This window comes from Clinocottus analis, unplaced genomic scaffold (assembly GCF_023055335.1).
Source record: "Clinocottus analis isolate CAN_PGR_092001 unplaced genomic scaffold, fCliAna1.0.p SCAF_17, whole genome shotgun sequence".
Lineage (NCBI taxonomy): Eukaryota > Metazoa > Chordata > Actinopteri > Perciformes > Cottidae > Clinocottus > Clinocottus analis.
Window position 1 is genome coordinate 13794699 of NW_027175898.1, and position 17679 is coordinate 13812377.

The window sequence follows — 17679 nt, forward strand, 5'->3', positions numbered from 1 at the left end:
GCTGTTGGGGGCCACAAAGGCATATAAAGCATACACAGCGGGTGTCTGTTTGACAAAGTTATATACAGCCCCCCGCCCTCATTCCACACGACGACAGCTGAATGATGACGCTGCACATCTGGAGCAGGCTATCCACGCTGTAGTAGCCACATCTGGTTTGCATGACGTTGATGGTTAGGGAGAGAGGGAGAGAGAGGGAGGAACAAGAAGCACAGCAGTAAAGGGCCAGCACAGCAGTATCTTTATTTGATTTTTAATTCCAATTAAATCACGGGTGCTTATATTGGAGTAGATCATCTTACAATCAAGGTAATCCAACTCCCTATTCAGACGTCAGAGTTTCAGATTTTACATCTCCTAAAAAATTATTTACAGTTTTTTTACACGTCGATAACACACCTGGAGAAAGTCTGTAATACTCCGCATCGGCTGACTGATTTCTATACAAAAATGCAGAGCAGCTGAGTTATACGCTGGCCATCTCTGGTCAGGTGAAACTTTTTAAATGTGCAGTTTTTACATTTTGTAAATATATATATATATATATATTTATATTAACCAATTTACAATCCTGATTATACAACTATGTAATTAGCAAAATGCAGGCACTTAACTTCAAAACCTTCCTTAGTGCCCATAAATAGGAAACAACGCCACCCTTTTACATACATAACTATATAATAGTACTGTACTTTAACATACGAGTAGCCTCGGGCCTCCGATCCACCACAGTCCGCAGTTACAGCCGTAATTACTACGCTTGTTGCATATCACAGTCTTGCCGTCTGGAAAAGACAAGATTTAGCAAAAATGTCTTTATGGTTTAAACAGATGTACTGAACCACATAAATCTCTACGCAGACTACTGCTGCCAGAGGTTTTAGGCAAGACCTGATCAGAAACAGATCACTGCATCGTTGAAAAAGAAAGAAAGAAAAAGACCCAGAAGACAAGAAAATAATAGTTGTCCTGCAAGTCAAAGGATGAAGACTAAAGGAGATGTTCCCTCTCGCAAACAGAGGTGATGATTCGACTCAACCCGCATGGATTGAACTGCACACCGCCAGGTAACAAGGTCACTTGTGTTCACAAGGTCACTTGTGTTCACAACTTGTCGGATGAAGAAAAATCTAAATCTAAGACGTAACTCAAAAAGACACTTTGTGAAAATCGACGGTGTTGCTCTCTGAGCTACGGAGTTGAAAATGTTCTCGTCCTGCGTCCGCTTTTGCATGTGGAGTGACTTCACGATCTTCAACTTGCGCATCAAAACGTAACAATGATGTTGATGACCGACGTGTAAAGGGAAACTCTGTTGCATAGAACAGCGATCGCAAACGAAATACATTTAGTCAGCAATAAGTAGCAGAACTGCTAAAATATCTCAGTCTGTGTAGTGTAAAAACTCTTTGTGGGGTCGATCACTGCTTCAACAAGTCCTTGAGCACGGCTCCGCCGGACTCGGCGGAAACCGGCACAGGTGTGAAGGTGGGCAGCGCGTCGGAGATGGGCTTCATCAGCAGGTGACCTCCTGAGCCGCCGGAGCTGGAACCAGCCAGCAGGGGGACCGCGGCAGAGCGAGGGGCCAGGAAAGGGTTGGACTCGCCGGGTCGCTTGCCGAGCGCCGCAGCTCCTGTGGCGGGAGAAAGAGAAGGAGAGAGAGGCGTCAGCGGTAAATAAGGTTGGATGTGTTTGGGGAGATGCAAGACGGGAGAAATAAACGCCCTGCAACCCCAAAAAAAGGGCTCGTTTACCTCCAGCACCGCTGGAAGGAGCACCGCCGGTTCGTCTCGGAGGCGGAGCGCTCAGAGCCTTGATGTCGTGGGCCGGAAGCCTCGCCGCGGGCAGCGAAGGGGCCGACTCGATCTCCAGGAACTTCACAAACATCTCTGAGAAGGACTGCAACAGCGAAGGACACAAGAACGGTCTTTACGGACTTTGTATTGCTTGAAGGTCGTCTTGCGTCTCGACGCGCGTGACCAGACGTCAGCTTCAGGCTCACTATAGTCGAGCTAAAGCATTTTGATGCGCTCTGACCTGATAGCATACTTGTATGAGACATAAACTGTATGTGTGTGTCTGTGTTAAGAAACTTAATGTGGCGTCTCTTACCGAGTTCAACCCTTGGCCACCGGTGGGGCTCTGGGGAGTGTTTGGGACGCTCTGTGTTCCTCTGCCTCCGAGCCAGTTCGACATCCATCCAGTAACGCCGTGCCGTCCGTCCTCTCCCAACATCTGCAGATGAGGAAGTGCAGACAAATGCTGTTGAACTCTCACAAATCATCGCAGACGACAAATATTTCACCATCAAGTAGATGAAATAAGTTACTAAATGATGTATGAAGAGTGCAGGTACGGCCAAGGCGATGGTCTTTAAAGTTCATTCAGGCCATTTCTTTTTTCCCTATTTCAAAGAAGCGGTCAGATTATTTCAGGTTTAATTGTGCTTGGCTGTCTTTCTGCACTTTCTGGGAAATTATTTAGTGGACCGAATACCAGTAAAGCTCATATACAGACACTCAGAGACTGACAGACGGCCGACGCTCCAACAGGAAACACATTTATTATTCAACCTCATTCGTGCCCTCTAATCGCCATGAGAGCCTTTTGGCAGGATCCAGCTGGATGGACAGCAAATATATGTTATACATATATGTATAAGACAAGATACATATATAAATATAGAGTGTATGGATCACAACTTTGGGCTGAAAAAGGCAGCAGAGGGGAATACGAGCTGATCCACTGAGGCCAATCGTGAAAAGTCATCTGGTTTTGTGAGACACTCGGCTGCCGTAAACCTTAGTAGAGCGGAAAATTTAAATAGCATTTACAGAAGATGAGGGAGAGATGAAAAGAACGACCTCCAACTCGATAAAAAGCGGCCTCCTGAGGAGTTCTAGTCGCTCCTCACCTTGTCTGTTTCACTGTCGGAGTATTGGGTAATATACTGTGCAATCGATGGATGGCGCCTCACAGGGCTCCAGGAGTTAAAAGTCAGAGTTGAAAAGCTTTTCAGGATCGACTCTCTCTCACAGACGTGTTTAATAAATCGGTCGGAGTGACCGCGAACAGGGACCGTATACAAACTATGGGCATACTGGTCATGTTACCGGTTTTTCCTTCTCTGCCAGCACTGTTTTCTCTTTATCGTCTTGTTTCCGGCACAATTAATTTTAATGTCATTACACTGTAATAAAAAAGTTTTATTAGCAATTCTCGCCCAGAAACGTGATTATATGAAAATGTTTAATAGAGTCAATGAATCTCTCACCTTATCGACATCTTCTCTGCTCAGTCCCAGAACACTTCCCATGAGCCTCAGCACATCGGCACGCTTGGTTTTAGGTGTGTGGAAGTATCCCAAGAACAGGTTACGCATCAGGACTCTGGAAACAGAATATGAATAATTTAGGCATGATGTCATTCAAGCCGATATTTATACAGCAGTCCACAATGTGTATTTATATAAATTCAATCAGTATGAATCTAAAACAGCTCCATTTTTAGATTCATGACATTTTAACAGTAACTCAATGGCATTTGAAATGTTTTTGGCAGCTAAAGAAACACTTATTCTTAAAATAACTTTAATAACTCCAAATTTGGAGATACTTTCCTTTGTCTAAAGCTCCAATTCACACAGGACTAGTAACTGGGGACCTCTAGTATTTTTTAATAATTGCCAGGTCTTGCCCTCAGAAAAAAAGATTTCACCTCAAATTAGCGACCACATTGAACAAGACACAGAGGTCATGTGATAACAGAAGTCCCGCGTGAATCGGCATCTCTGTGAATTGGGATGTTTTAGGTTTTCTTCGCACTTTTTTCTGCCTTATCCGTTCGAGATTTACACACAGAGACCCACGAACACAGAGCGAGACGTCTTTATGAAGAGCATAGAAACATAAATAGACCTATATAATAGACACATATTTATACATTTATTTATGTTTGATTAAAGCGGTTGAGTCTGGACATCATATCCAGTCGACAATCAGTAATTAATAATGTAATTTATATGAATAAAATAATGTAATATTTAACCCAGACAGGACTGAACTTACTTGTCTATCTTCCCCTCTGTGCTGTTTAGAAGTGTCATCAGCTTCCTCTGCGCCTCCTCCAACATCTCCTGTCTAATTTCCACTGTAACACACACACACACACAAACACACAAACACACACACAGAGAGTAAATAGATGTTTTTGTTGTTGTTTAAAAGTCATGTCCCTGTTGCACATAACCCCAGCATGTGCCTTTAATGTACTCAACATGATCCGCAAAGCGAAGCAGTCGATCACAAGAAAATTAAATACCTGACAACCTTTGAATAAGTCGATAAACGAGACTTACCGCTGCCCTGGAGGTATTTCAGAAGCATCAAAGACTCTTCTGAACCATCTGGATGCTTTTACAATAAATATGATGAATTAGATCCACAACCCCTTTTGAGTTGAGACGATATTTCTGAGCCACATCCTTTGACCGCTCTTGTATAATGGAAATATAAAATACCATCAGTATTAACCAACATAAACAATGATAATAGAATATGCTAAAATCGTTTATACTGTGCAGCGGAGAGAATGTGTTTTCCTCCAGATGGTTCTTTGAGGAATCTGGAAATACTTTCAGAACAGCGGTACGTTTTGTGAAATGACCTTCTGGGGTTTTCAGAGCTCATCGGGTATCTGTTAATCAAAACATTGGATTCTTTCTGCCGTGGCTTGAATTCAGTGTTAAAGCACAAGAGGCACAAACTGGGGCCGAGATGCACATACCAACGGCATCCTCTCATTGGTGGAGACATTCTCACGGCTAACCGACTATTAATAGACTCAATGTAAATATTCCTTAGGTGCAGTACATATATGCCTCATATCAAGTCTGAACAGTCAGAGGGGTGAAAAAAAAAGAAGCTGTCTGAGAATTTGCCGGCCAAATCAAAGAGAGAGAGATAAAAGGGAAATCTGCTGAGTGTGTAGCGGATAATCACACGAGAATTTCACTTGCTTTGTTATTTTATTTGATAAGGACATGCGCACACTAATGTAAAAAGCGTGGGAGAAGGAATAAAAAGAATTTGATGTCTAAAGGCTGCAGATGATGGTTGTTCCACAACATCGTGAACAAACATGAGAGGTCTTTGAACCGAGCAGATGTTAAACAGTTTAAAATACTCTTTTTCATTATTGCAACCTCATGAAGATACCTCCATGTATAGTTTGTGTGGAGTTTTGGTCTGACACGCTCATAACTCACTCAGAAGAGGGGGGTTGGCGGTTGGCAGGTAAAAACACTTTGCTGCAGCTCACCTTGTTTTTTCAGCTCATCGATTTGCTCCTCGTTCAGATCGAGCTGATCGTTGAGGCGAGACGCTGATTCGAGAGCAGTGTTGGCCTCATCAAGGTTAATCTGACAGAGAGCATAACGTTGAGGCCTTGCTATTGGCGGCAGATATCGTATGTATATAAAGTGAATAGATATTCTGTTCTGTTATTGATTGCTGGTCTACCTGGAGGGAGGATGCTTGGTCTTCCAGCCTCTGTGCTTTTCTTTTCCACTCGTCCTTCTCCTTCTTGAACCTATCGAGCTCTGCAGAGTACATGGCTTTCTCTTCTGATGGGGGCGAGAAACAATTATTTCAGGTTATATGGATATGTCATTGCAAAACTGCAGGCACAAGCTGCCTTCTCAGTATCACCAGGGTAGATACTACGATGAGCTGAGTTCTTCGTGGAGAAGCATAAAACTTGCCTTGTTGAAACTGCTCTAGCACAATCTGCAGGTTGGAGAGCGACACTGCGTACTGGTTGACCTGCTCCTGGGAGGTTCTGAGACGGATGAGTGCCTCGTCCCTCTGCTTCACCACTCCGGTCAGCTGCTCCTGCAGAGACTCTACCTGCATGCTGGCCTGTTGGCTGGAGGCAGAGAGCCAGGGAAAACACTTTCACTATTTATACAACTTTAATTAAACCAGGAGATCCCAATGACATTCAGATCAATTCCAAAATGAAGGCACAGACAAAGATCTTTTAGTCAATTAATTCAACTAGATGATATGTTTTGGACATCTAGTACTTAAAAGGAATATTTTATACACAAAATTACCATTTTTCATCACTTATGTTGAATTCCAGGCATTCAAGAAAATTCAGGGCAACAAGGCATGAATAATGGATATACTGGTATATAATGGTTGTTTTGTGGCTGTATGTATTGCTTTAACATCATCGAGTCTCAGGACTGTTGCAGACTCAATATCCTTATTTAGGGTAACAAGTACGGTGTTCTTTCGGTGCAAAACTACAAAGCTGAAATCCATCTTAGATCATTATTTTTGGGCAATATGCACTTTCTTTCCTTTGACACAAAGCCACCAATGACACCTACTCTCAATTAAATGTGGCAGCCTATTCCTGTTCGATGTCTAAACCATGGTGAAAATGAGCAGCGACATCCCTGATGATTTCATCTGTATTTGTTGTACTGTGGTTTTAGTTCAGGCTCACCTGGCACTCTCCCCAGCACTCGAGGATGTGGCCAGTTTGTCGTCCAGCAGTGCCACCCTCCTGCGCAGCTCCGTCTCCCTGTCCTCTGCAGCGAGGGCTTCTCTCGTGTACGAGTCCTCAATCTCCAAGAGGTGATTACGTAACCGTTCCAGCTCCAAGTTGAGACGCTGTTCTTTGTCCCTCATGTGCTGAAGCTGTGAAGGAAACGGAAACGTTGTTACACATGTAGTAGATTACTGAACTGTAACTGTTACAGTTGACCGTGAAAGTTCCTCAAAGTTCCTTGTCATTAATGACAGAATGAGGATTCTCGTAAAGGAACTAACACGTAATTGTTGAACATTGTGAATCAGTTCAAAACTAAAGCTAGTAACTGAATATCATCTGTCCTCCTACCTCAGAGTGTACTGCAGTGGTCTCGATTTGTTTTTGCTTGAGCGCCATCATCACCTGATCCCTCTCTTTCTCCTGCATGGACTTCAGCTCATTCAGGTATTGATTCAGCTCACCAGACTGTCCCTGCATCACATCAGCAGCACAGTATATCAGAAATGAGACTATTTGAAGAATAAAAGAGAAAAGGAAACCTCTCTAACATGACCTTGATGGACAAAACAATTTTCATCAAGAAGCATGGGAACTAATAAAAGGATATAAGAATATTTTACCCCCCCAAAACGACAATTTTTATTGTAGCTATTGTTAATGTAGGATAATACCTTGGAGTCATGTTTCATCAAGAGTGAAAGTAACACTGGTTGAGTAATTGATTCTTCATACACATGGCCATTTTGCCGGTTAAATATTCCTTACAGCTACACAAAACAGGTAATTTAGTAGGTAAATTCAGCTACCAGCTCGTTCTCGTCCTTCAGCTTCCTCCCATCCATTTCCAGAATGAGAGCGCGCTCCTTCAGGTTGGTCACGGCCTGCTTCAGCACCTCATTGTCGTTCTCGCGGTTCCGCAGCGACTCGCTGACGTGACCCAGCTGGTCGCCTTTGGTTTTGATGAGCAGGTCTTTCTCCCTCATAGCCCTCTGCAGGGTCTCCAGCCTCTCTCGGACCAGCTGAACCTCCTCCACCTGACTTCTATGCTCGCTCTCCGTGGCAGATGCCGAGTTGGAAAGCAGGTGGTTGTTCTCCTGAAGGGTCATGATTAGGTTTTCCTTCTCGGCCAACTGAAATCGCAATCGGACAATTTCTTCCTGGGGTTTCTCGTGGATTGCTTTAGGAGATGCCTGGCAGCTAGGAGGATCAGCTGTGAGAGAAGCTCCACCAGCCTGAGCAGCTACGACTTCAGGAGTCGGTGACACGCTGTCCAGTTTACCCAGCAGGACATCCTTGGTGGTGCTGAGCTGGGTGATGGTCTGCTGGACCTGAGCGAGTTCCTGACTCAGACTTTCCAGCCTCCTTTCCTTCTGCTCGTAGCTCTGGATCAGTCCGGCGTAGTCCACCGACAGCTTGGAGCTGCTGTCGCTGTCGGCGCAGACCTGACCCTGCAGCTTGATCAGCTCCTCGTGCAGCTGAGCCGACTCGTGCTGCATGTTCTTGACCGTGGTGATCACCTGCTGCTTCCACTCCTCCATCTTCTTCACTTGCTGCTTCAGCGTGTCCCTCTCCTGCAGCAGCTCCTCGAACTGGTTGCTGCTGACGCCTCCGGAGCTGTTACCGGAGTCCCCTGCTGAGGACTGCAGGACGGTCACCAGCGTCTGGCACTTCTGGGTCAAAGCATCGATCTCTATGTCCTTCTCCCTGATGATGCGGGACAGGTTCTGGATGGTCTCCTTGAACATCTCTTGGCTTCCCGAGGGGTCGCTCATGTTGGAGAGGCGTTGGTTCTCCTGCTGAAGCTTCGACAGGGCCGCCTCCTTCCCCGCCATTATGTCCATGAGGCGGTGATAGTCGGAGCGAAGCTGGCTGTTCTCTCGGGTCTTCTCGTTGAGCACGGCGAGCACTTGCTCTCTCTCGACGGCGTACGCCTGCAGCTGCTGCTGTAGGTACATGACATCCTGGCTGTGTCCACCACCTCCGATCATGGACAATCTGGAATGAAGTGCCTGGATCTCCAGTTCCTTCTGCAGGATCATCTGGGACAGTTTGCCCACCTCGTCACGGTACAACACCAGCTGATCCACCTGTCTGATCAGGGAGAGGTTCTTCTCATTCAGCAGGCTGATCTCAGTCTCTTTCTCCTTGATGCCTTGCACCAGTCTTTCTATTTCTACCTTTGACAGGTCGTGTTTCTCGTTGCCGTTCTCCTGATTTAGAGTCTGGGTCTTCTCCTCCTGCAGGATGACCTCGCCCTGCACAGGTGGGGAGTCACCCTTGTTGAGCTGATCTACAGTCTGCTGGAGGCAGGATATCTCCTCATCTCTGGCATGGATAAGTCTGTCATAGTTCAGTGTGGTCTGCTGATGGCGAACGTGGGCCTGTTCCAGCTCCGTCTGCTGCGCCTGGAGGGCCTGCTGCGACAGAAGGAGAGAGGCCTGCAGCTCCTCCATGGTCCTCCTCAGAGTCTGGACCTCCTCTTCCAGACCGTTCCTGGAGGACTTGAGCTGGGCGATCTCTGTCTCCAGCTCTGTGATGATGTCTAAGGTCCTGGGCTCAGACAGAGTTGGAGGTCTGCTCTGCTGATCCCTGAGTCGGTCGATCTCTTCTTTCAAATGACTGTTCGTCTCCTTCATACCGCCCAACTGTTTATCCTTCTCCTCGAGAGCCTGTTTGAGAGCATCCGCTATCTTTGTCACGGCTAAAATACTGTTCTCCATCTCCTTCTGCAAGTCTGAAGCGTTCTGTTTTAACGTGTCCATGAAGGCATCCTTCTCCTGCAGCAAATCCGTCAGCTGCTTCTGCCCTGCGACGGTGATGGAGAGCATCTCGTTGGTGTCTCTGTGGTCGGACGCCAGCTGCTCCACGTCTCTCTTCAGCTGAGATATCTCCATGTCTTTCTCCTGGTTGAGTTTGATGGCGTGCTCATGCTCCATCTGTAAAGCGGAGGCGTCCATGGAGCGGGCTCGAGTCAACTCCTCGATGGTCTGCTGGAACTGTTTCCCCTGTTCTGTTAGCGTCCTCTCAGCCAGCTCCAATTCACCGTCTATTTGACTTTTCTCCAGCTTCAGAGCTTCGATACGAGTGTCCTTCTCCCGTACTGTCCTGCTCAGAGCTCCCTGGCTTTCCTTCATCTGCTTGGTTAGTTCCTCCGTTTTACCCGCCGCCTGCTCACTCTCCGTCTTCAACCTCCTGATCTCCATCTTCAACTCGTAGTCCTCAGACAGCACCTTCTCCTGAGAGCTCCTCATCTCATCCAATTCTCTCCTGAGCTCTGACGACTCCCTCTCTTCCCCTGCTAGCTTCTCTCCAGCTCCCTGTGCCTCAGTTCCTCTCCCCCCTGCCTGACTTAGCTCTGCTTTGGCAACAGCTAATTGCTCCTCTCGCTCCTGAGAAGTCTTCTTCAGCTCTGTGATTTCTCTTCGTGCCTCCCTGCTCTGCTCCTGTGCATGTCCCAGTTTGTCTTTCAGCTCCTTCACTGTCTGTTCCAACTCCTGTTTGCCCATATGCAGGTCGTTGAGGGTGAAAGCGCTCTGGCTCGCTTTCTCCTTTTGGTTCTCCAGCTCTTGCTCCAGTGCCCTCCTCTGGTCTTTGGTTGTGTTCAGCTCTGCTGTCAGCTCAGTCAGTTCAGCCTCGGCCTCCCTCAGCTGCCCAGAGAGCTGCTCCTTCACTGAGATCATGTGCTACAGACAGAAAAAGTAGGACATGAATCAGTAAATTGCATCTACATATTTTCCTTTTCTAAAGTCATATATTTCCATGTCTTAGCTTAGTTTTTTTCCTCAGAATGACACCTTACAATAATAAATATTACTATTATTATTATTATTATTATTATTATTATATGATAACAAAGAAAGCGGGCCTCAGTGGTCAGTCAGACCTGCGTTGCTTCCTGGTTTTGCCCGTCTAGTTCCTCCAGCTCAGATATCAGGGTGTCTCGTTCCTCCTCGGTGTCTCTCAGGATCTTTTCTCTCCTCTCCAGCTCCGCCCTCAGATCCTCCAGTGACTCTGTGTCACCAGACTCAGCTTCGTTCTTGCTAACTATTTGTTCCTCTGACATTTCTAGTCTTTCTTGGAGACTGAGCTGTGGAAAGACACAAAAAAAACATTAATAATCCAGAGGCTACATAATCCAATAGTCCTCAGTTACTCTGAGTTCTGACCCTTTCTGTTTTACCGACAATAACACATGTAAGTGTAAATGTATCACCAGGTTCTGTATTGCTACTGTTTGTGTCACAAGTGGCACACACCACATACACTAAATGTACAATAAAGATGTACTAGATATTTTAAGCAGCCTGTGGTTAAAATATTCAGATCGCACCAGAAGAACAAACCTTTTCTTGTTCTAGGACTTCCTTTTCTTGTCTCAACGTCCCAATAATGGTGTTCAGTTCTAAGATGTCTGCATGTTCAACTTCTTCCTTTGGTTCAGCCTAATTTAAAAAAAATAGTTACAGAGAGTTCATCAAACTACACACATTATAAAAACATCATGGATGGTTAATGAGTTATAGTCGCACTAACCTCAGTCAGGCTTTTCATATCTGCTATTTCTTTTTCTGCAGCTGAAAATCAGAAACTTTAGTTAATATGCAGGTTAATTATGAAGGAAAACAACTATGAATATAGAAGCTCTGAGAATAAATAGAGCGAAAATCCAGTGATCCTTTTTATAAGTTCTCAATTGTTGTGTCTCATTTGTTTGTGACTCAAAGACAGGTTGTCAGGGTTTGTTGTTGTACTACTCATTTTGACCACAAGAGGCTGCTGTGCACCACTACCCCATGTTCAAAATAAGACTAAAAGCATTTATGTTTTTTTCCAGGTTACCAGCTTTTCTAATTAATATAACTTGCTATTACAGCACATGAAGAAATTAAAGCTCACAACCTTTTTTTCAGCAGTTCGTAAGTCATAAAGACAGGAGAGAAAATGATTCTGATCAGCCTTGGATCATCACGAGGCACTCTTTATATTCTGTATTCATGACAGTATTCTGTAGGTTCCACAATGAATGGCATTAATGAACTGTATTCAATAACAGTATACCTGCAAGGTTCGTCCTCAACACTTGGATCTCGTGGTCCAGCTGTGCTTTTTGCAGAGACTTCCCCTCTTGCTCTAGTACTCGCGTCTGAAGCTCGGTGACGGAGGCCTGCAGCCGCGTGTAGTTCTGCAGCAGCTCGGTGTTTTCTTCCTGGACCTCGTCTTTCTCCGCCTGCAGTGACGTGTGTCTCGTCTGCGCCTCCTCCAGACCGGCGGACAGCTCGGCCAGCTGATTCTCCCGCTGATCTGCCGCTTCCTGCAGGGAGCTTATGATTTTATGAAGTTCAAGTAGTTTGGAGGCATCTGACGGCGAAGTGGCTGGAGCGCCACCTGGGAAGAAAGATTCAGAGGAGGGAGTTCATGCGGTGTGTTGCGCCTTGCTTGTTTGAATTTGGCAAAAGGTGCCACGCTTCCACAATTTTCCTATCCCTTCAACAAGTTACAATAACAAACACCAAAGCTTGGCTGACTACCATGAATCTGTTCCTCCAGCTCCTCTATCCTCTCCTCGTACTCTGCGAGGTCTTCTCTATGTCGCCTTGTGATGTCGGCCAACTTCTGCCGCTGGGCGTCCTGCAGAGCTGCCAGTTCATGCTGGTGTTCATCCACCTCTCGGCTCATCTTCTCCCGCAGCTCCTGATGCAAAGCAGAAATAACATGACGGTTAGAGTCTCAGCGTCACTCAGCTCTGTGCAAGTTGCTAAGAACAACACTGACTCCATAAATCTAAGAGGAACTTTAGAGTTGGGCAATATGAACCACTCCTTTCACATACACATTCATTTAAACTTTTGTTGGGATAAAATATTAATAATAGCAGTTTTAAGATGTTGATTCAACCATAAAATACTACTTATTCTAGCAGAAATGAAAAATTCACCGTAATAGATCTTTTAAGTTTGAGAATCTCCTCCTGGTCGCCATTACCAGATGTTGCTGCTGTTGATGCCTGAAATAAAAATAATAAATCAAGTCAAACAAAGAACAAAAAGTTGAGTTTATTTATTTATATGTATGGAATACAAATGACTACATATTTGTTTTTTGGTGTGCCAGAAAGATGTTTAACAAATCAAAACAATCACAATGAAAACAAATTAACTAAAATTAATCTAAAATAGTTTATCTTTAGTATCTGGCACATTAAGTAGCAGCCCTTCGTGTATGTGGTACCAAAAACTGCTCAAATCAAAGCGATGCATTTTTTGAAAGCCATGCTTTCAAGGCAAAATGTTGACATAGCTATTACAGAGACAAACATTTTTTTTTTTTAAATACAGTTATGTCCTTCATTGAGTTAGTAGAGAAGATTGACCCTATTCTCATGTCTGCGTGGTAAATATGAAGATACAACCAGGAAACAATTAGCTTAGCATAAAGACTGGAAACAGGGGGAAACAGCTAGCCTGGCTCTGGCCATAATCTCTCTACCAGCAACTCTAAAGTTGAGTAATTACTCAGGATGAAACATTATATATTGCTTGTTTAATCCATGCAAATCCAAATAAAACTGAATATATAAACTCTACGATGTAAACGTGGAACTATTCCTTTAACTGGATGAACCAGTATCAACTCTCTGTACCAGAAATGACCGGTCCTACTCCATCATCCTTACCTGAGACATTCGCCTCCAGTGTGTCACCTCGGCCTCCAGACGCATGACTTCTGTCGACAGCCGGTTGATCTCCTGCTGCGACCAGATCACGTCGCTGAGGTCCATTTCGTCGCCGTGGAAGCCCTGGTGGGAGTCCAAGGGCCGTGACATGTAGGAGCCGACAGACGGGGAGGTAGTGGTCGAGGAAGAAGTGGTGACGGGCAGCATGGCCGGACCGACGGTGGCGGACTGAGCCGAGTACTTCAGATACTGGACTTCCTCCTGGAGTCCGCTCTGTCGAGCTTTCAGGTGACTGATCTCCACCTGAAAGACACAAACACACATTAGGCCTTTGTTTGTGCCTTTTTTAATTTTGTTTCATTAGGATTCTTTATGAGAAAGAACATTTAATCAATGTAGGTTTTGAATTTGGATTTGAAACGCTAGGTGTGAGAACATGTATCTCTTGGAGGATATATTTAACACAGATATTATGTAAATGATTTTTATTATTAATACAAATGTAAATACATCTTTCTGTTGCAGGAGGGTTCTGTACTCTGCGGACTGTGCTTTAATCTGGATCTCGGAGGCCTCCAGCTTCTCCTCGAGCTCTGCATGGAGCCCTCTCAACCTGTCGTACTGCAACAAAGAGAGAGAAGGGAGTCAGTCACATACAAAAATACCATCTAAACAAATCCATATTTACGACTGTTACAAACTAGAGCTGTGCTTTGTGACAAGAAAACACAGCTTTGGTTTGCTAGTTTTCTGAATAAATGCACAAAGAATCTCACCTCAGATTTCTGAGAGGCCAATGCACCCTCGATGTCGGCCAACTTGGAATTGGACACATGCAGTTCTGTGGATGGATCTGTAGTCACATGGAAAGTATAGCGTTAATAATATGTACACAAGTCAGTTTACAGCATAAACAAAAAGGCAGCATGAGTTAAAAGTGAGTAATCCACAAATATAGCTTCATGTTCAGAAAGAGAAACAGGGATTTTATCAGTTTTCTGATAACATGATTTTCAAGTGTATCAAAGAGAACATTCAAAAGATACTAACTGGTGACTGTTTTCTCCTTCTCACTTTTAGTCAAACACACAAATCAGCGTTACCCGCCCGGCTCACATAACAAGTAAACACGCACAGCTGAGCAGGCCAACATTTCTGGAGATCGTATTGGAGTTATGTGACCGTAACAGCTGGACGAAGCTCAGCCAACACCTAATACCACTACACAAACTAAACTGAATTCTCCAGTTCATGTCCTCTTTTAAATTCTCCGGTTAATAAAATGTACTTCCAGGCCGGACTTGCAGAGAGATTCACAGCTGTGATCACTGTGCTCTGTGATAAGAATTCATACTTTTGGTATTAGATTAGAGCTGTGAGTTGGAGATCTGCGGTCAAAGTTCTCTTTGAGTCAATACTTTATCACTTGTTGTCCGTTTGCTTCAGAGTGATGCACTTTGAGGTTTTACTGGCCGAATGAGATGGAGCCCTTTTGATAGAAACTCCATAATTATTGCATTTTGTCGTCATAAAACACTCATGACCAGGAAGTAAGGTGGTAACAAGAAACACATTAAATTCAGAACCGAGCATCAACAATTTAAAAAGGGAACGTCGCTAGAACGTGATTTGATCGTGAACCGTGTACTCTGTGTTTCCATCAGGCTCCAATGACAATAAATATTGGGGCGACTGCATCGACTGCGATGGTTTGGCTGAGATTTTACACCAAAACAGCTTTTACATTAAACTGTCAGTTCGGTAGGTGTTGCAATAGATGAACATGTCTGCCTTGCTTACTTCTATGTGCATGTATGAAAACTATTTCCCCATCATCCAGCAAAATAAAGTATGTGGGTTAAATTTAAAACCAGAAGAAACACGTGATTTACCCACGCTACATGAGGGCAACAGAAAACAGTTTTTGTGCATCCTTCACAAGCACCTTAACTCTGCTGACGCTAGTAGGAAGTCGACTATTGAGTGATCCCGACTGGAAAAAGTGAGACCACTGTGTCACAGACTTGGTGTTAGCAGGAATCTTCTCTCGTGGTTAAAAAAGAACTATGTATAATCCGGTTTGTTCAGTGAGCCTGAAGCACAGAAGTGGAATGAACTGTGAACTTAAAAAGGCACTACACACTGTGAATTCAAACAAACACTATCGAGTGCTGCAGGAATGAGTCCCAAAACCAGAAAATGAGTGAGCATGTTTGCTCTTCTTGTTCCAATGTCTCAAAGTCAACAGGTTTTTGGTTTGATGCCAGAAAAAAAGGTCTGCAGTTAACACAATCTTACGAGATTTTAACATCTTGTTCTACAACATAAATACTCGTCTAAAGAATCTTGGAGCTTTTACATGATTGACTCAGAGCTAATTTTCTGCAATAATCCAAAATAAAATCCAAAGGAAATATCCCGTTGGTTTACGTCATCCCTGCAGCTCTCTATTGTCTTGCAAGTAGTCCAACTCTCATTCAGTGTCAACAGAGCAGCAATAGAAAAGGGAGTTCTGTTTACATACATATCCAGTTTTCATCATGAGAACAAGATCATCTTGAAAACATAACAGACAAATCAGCTGAGTACTTTTTACCAATTCAGTGAATCACTAATAAAGTGGGTGCTGCACTGGTTCAAGAAACTTGTTGTTGGTGCCGTTGAAGTAAAACAAATCATGTGCTCTTCAAGAATAAAGCAAGTAGTCAAGTAACAAATGAAGACTGAGTGAACGCTGTGAACTTATTGTAAGTCTGTTATGTTGTAGTGTTGTGGAGAAGTCTTATTGATTTATGGATTGGTTTTACCTGGTAACCTGCCAACTGAGAGTCTGCATTGTGTTTGTTTTGAGTACTTATTACAAACTGCTTTTGTTTCTCTCGTGTGAGCTGACATTTGCTTTTGATTAGGACAGCTGAGTGTGTAACAGTGTTAAAGATATGTACATTTCGGGGCCTGCTAATACACTGAAACACCAACAAGCAAAAAAAACACATGTGTCTCGACTGTCTACTTGTTTTTCCACATCACTCACTGTAAGTCGGTCAAACCTTGTTGGTAGTTTTCCACTTAACGGATAATTTTTAAGGGGCTTAAGCGTAGTTCTTTAACATATTTTTTCCAATTTTGTTGCAATAAATCTTCTACTGCTCGATGTTTTTCTCTGTTGCCTCCCAAGACACTTTTACAATATTCCTAAAGTACATTTTTTCTGTTTTAGGAACAGCTAGTGTGCATGTCAGGACCTAGGAACCTAAAATGCACCTTTTAGTGGGTGCTCAATTTAAGATTGATACACTGGAACCAGCTCATGCATGTGTGTACAAACACTCTTCGCTACAGTTGTGTCTCTCAAAAACCTTGAGTCTGATGATGTGGCGACCTAACAAAGAAAAAAACGGAACACAAACTTACCTCCCACTTCTTCCACCCCTTCCAGTAGCATGTCTTTGGTAAAGTTTGAGATCTGCCCGGTGAACGAGGACAGGCTCCCACCGACCTGGCCCAGAGACTGGCCGAGGCCGGAGCCGATCCCACCCAGCCAGGATGACATCTCGAGCAGGACGACAAACCTAAACCAAACCAAAACAAAGAAGGGCCGAAGAGGACTAAAGGGAGGTTGGGGGGAGCTAGCTTAGCTTTGACTCCAGAGGTGATGCAGTAAACTCGGTCATCAAGCTGAACTGTACACTCTACACCACGGGGACTTAGTCAACTTCAAAATCCACTTTAATCTTCCGAAACAAAGTCGCTTTTCAGGCTGACAGACGCTCATTTAGCAAAGACCCCGGTTCGGCTAATGACAGCTGATCTTTTTGCCTTCAGGAATTTGTCGAGCTAAGCTAAGCTAAGCGACGTTATAGCACAGTCAGACAGCTAATTCTGAATACTACGTCCTTGAGTTGAGGTCTGTGTTGTTTCCGGGGAGCGCGAGCGGTATTTTCAGCAGTTTTCTCGCCGGTCTAAACAACGCGGCGTCCAGAAAGTGCCACCTCAACTGCAGCCATATCAGCTCGGCTGCGGCGGCGATGGCTGTCAGGTTTGACGTGGACACGGAACAGCGCCGCGGTGCATTGTGGGATACTGGAGGACCAACAAATTCAAGGTGCGTTCAGTAACCAAGAGAATGCCAACGGAAAGTCAGACACAGTTTTCAGCGGTTAAATAATACAGTATGTTCATAAATGTATTACGTATTCTGTTTATTATTTTTGGAAGGTTAGTAAAATGACAAATGAGAAATTTTAATTATGAAAAAACAAATGTTATATTTACATTACAAGAGCGATGACCTTTTTATTTGGTAAAAAAATATACTGCTCACCTTTAAAAACTTTTTTTTTTGCACTTAAAGTTGTTTTGAACGTCTAATAATAAATTATGTTGTTTTATTATTTAAATATCTTATTGTAGTCTTCATTAGATTTAATAATTATATGAAT

General features: G+C 44.0%; 1 protein-coding gene across 1 annotated transcript; it reads right to left on the minus strand.

Moving 5' to 3' along the window:
• Positions 1–256: 256 nt before the first annotated feature.
• trip11 (thyroid hormone receptor interactor 11) lies at positions 257–17278 on the minus strand. Its single transcript, XM_068580099.1, has 21 exons — positions 16652–17278; positions 14014–14090; positions 13748–13858; positions 13238–13540; positions 12500–12568; positions 12093–12255; positions 11623–11949; positions 11098–11138; positions 10908–11006; positions 10448–10651; positions 7371–10247; positions 6913–7035; positions 6517–6710; positions 5762–5925; positions 5520–5623; positions 5320–5419; positions 4068–4149; positions 3275–3389; positions 2113–2235; positions 1755–1899; positions 257–1633 (listed from the first exon to the last, which is right to left on the minus strand). The coding sequence occupies exons 1-21, from the start codon at positions 16788–16790 to the stop codon at positions 1422–1424; spliced, it is 5772 nt and encodes a 1923-aa protein (XP_068436200.1). The 5' UTR covers positions 16791–17278; the 3' UTR covers positions 257–1421.
• Between the last annotated feature and the right edge of the window lie 401 nt (positions 17279–17679).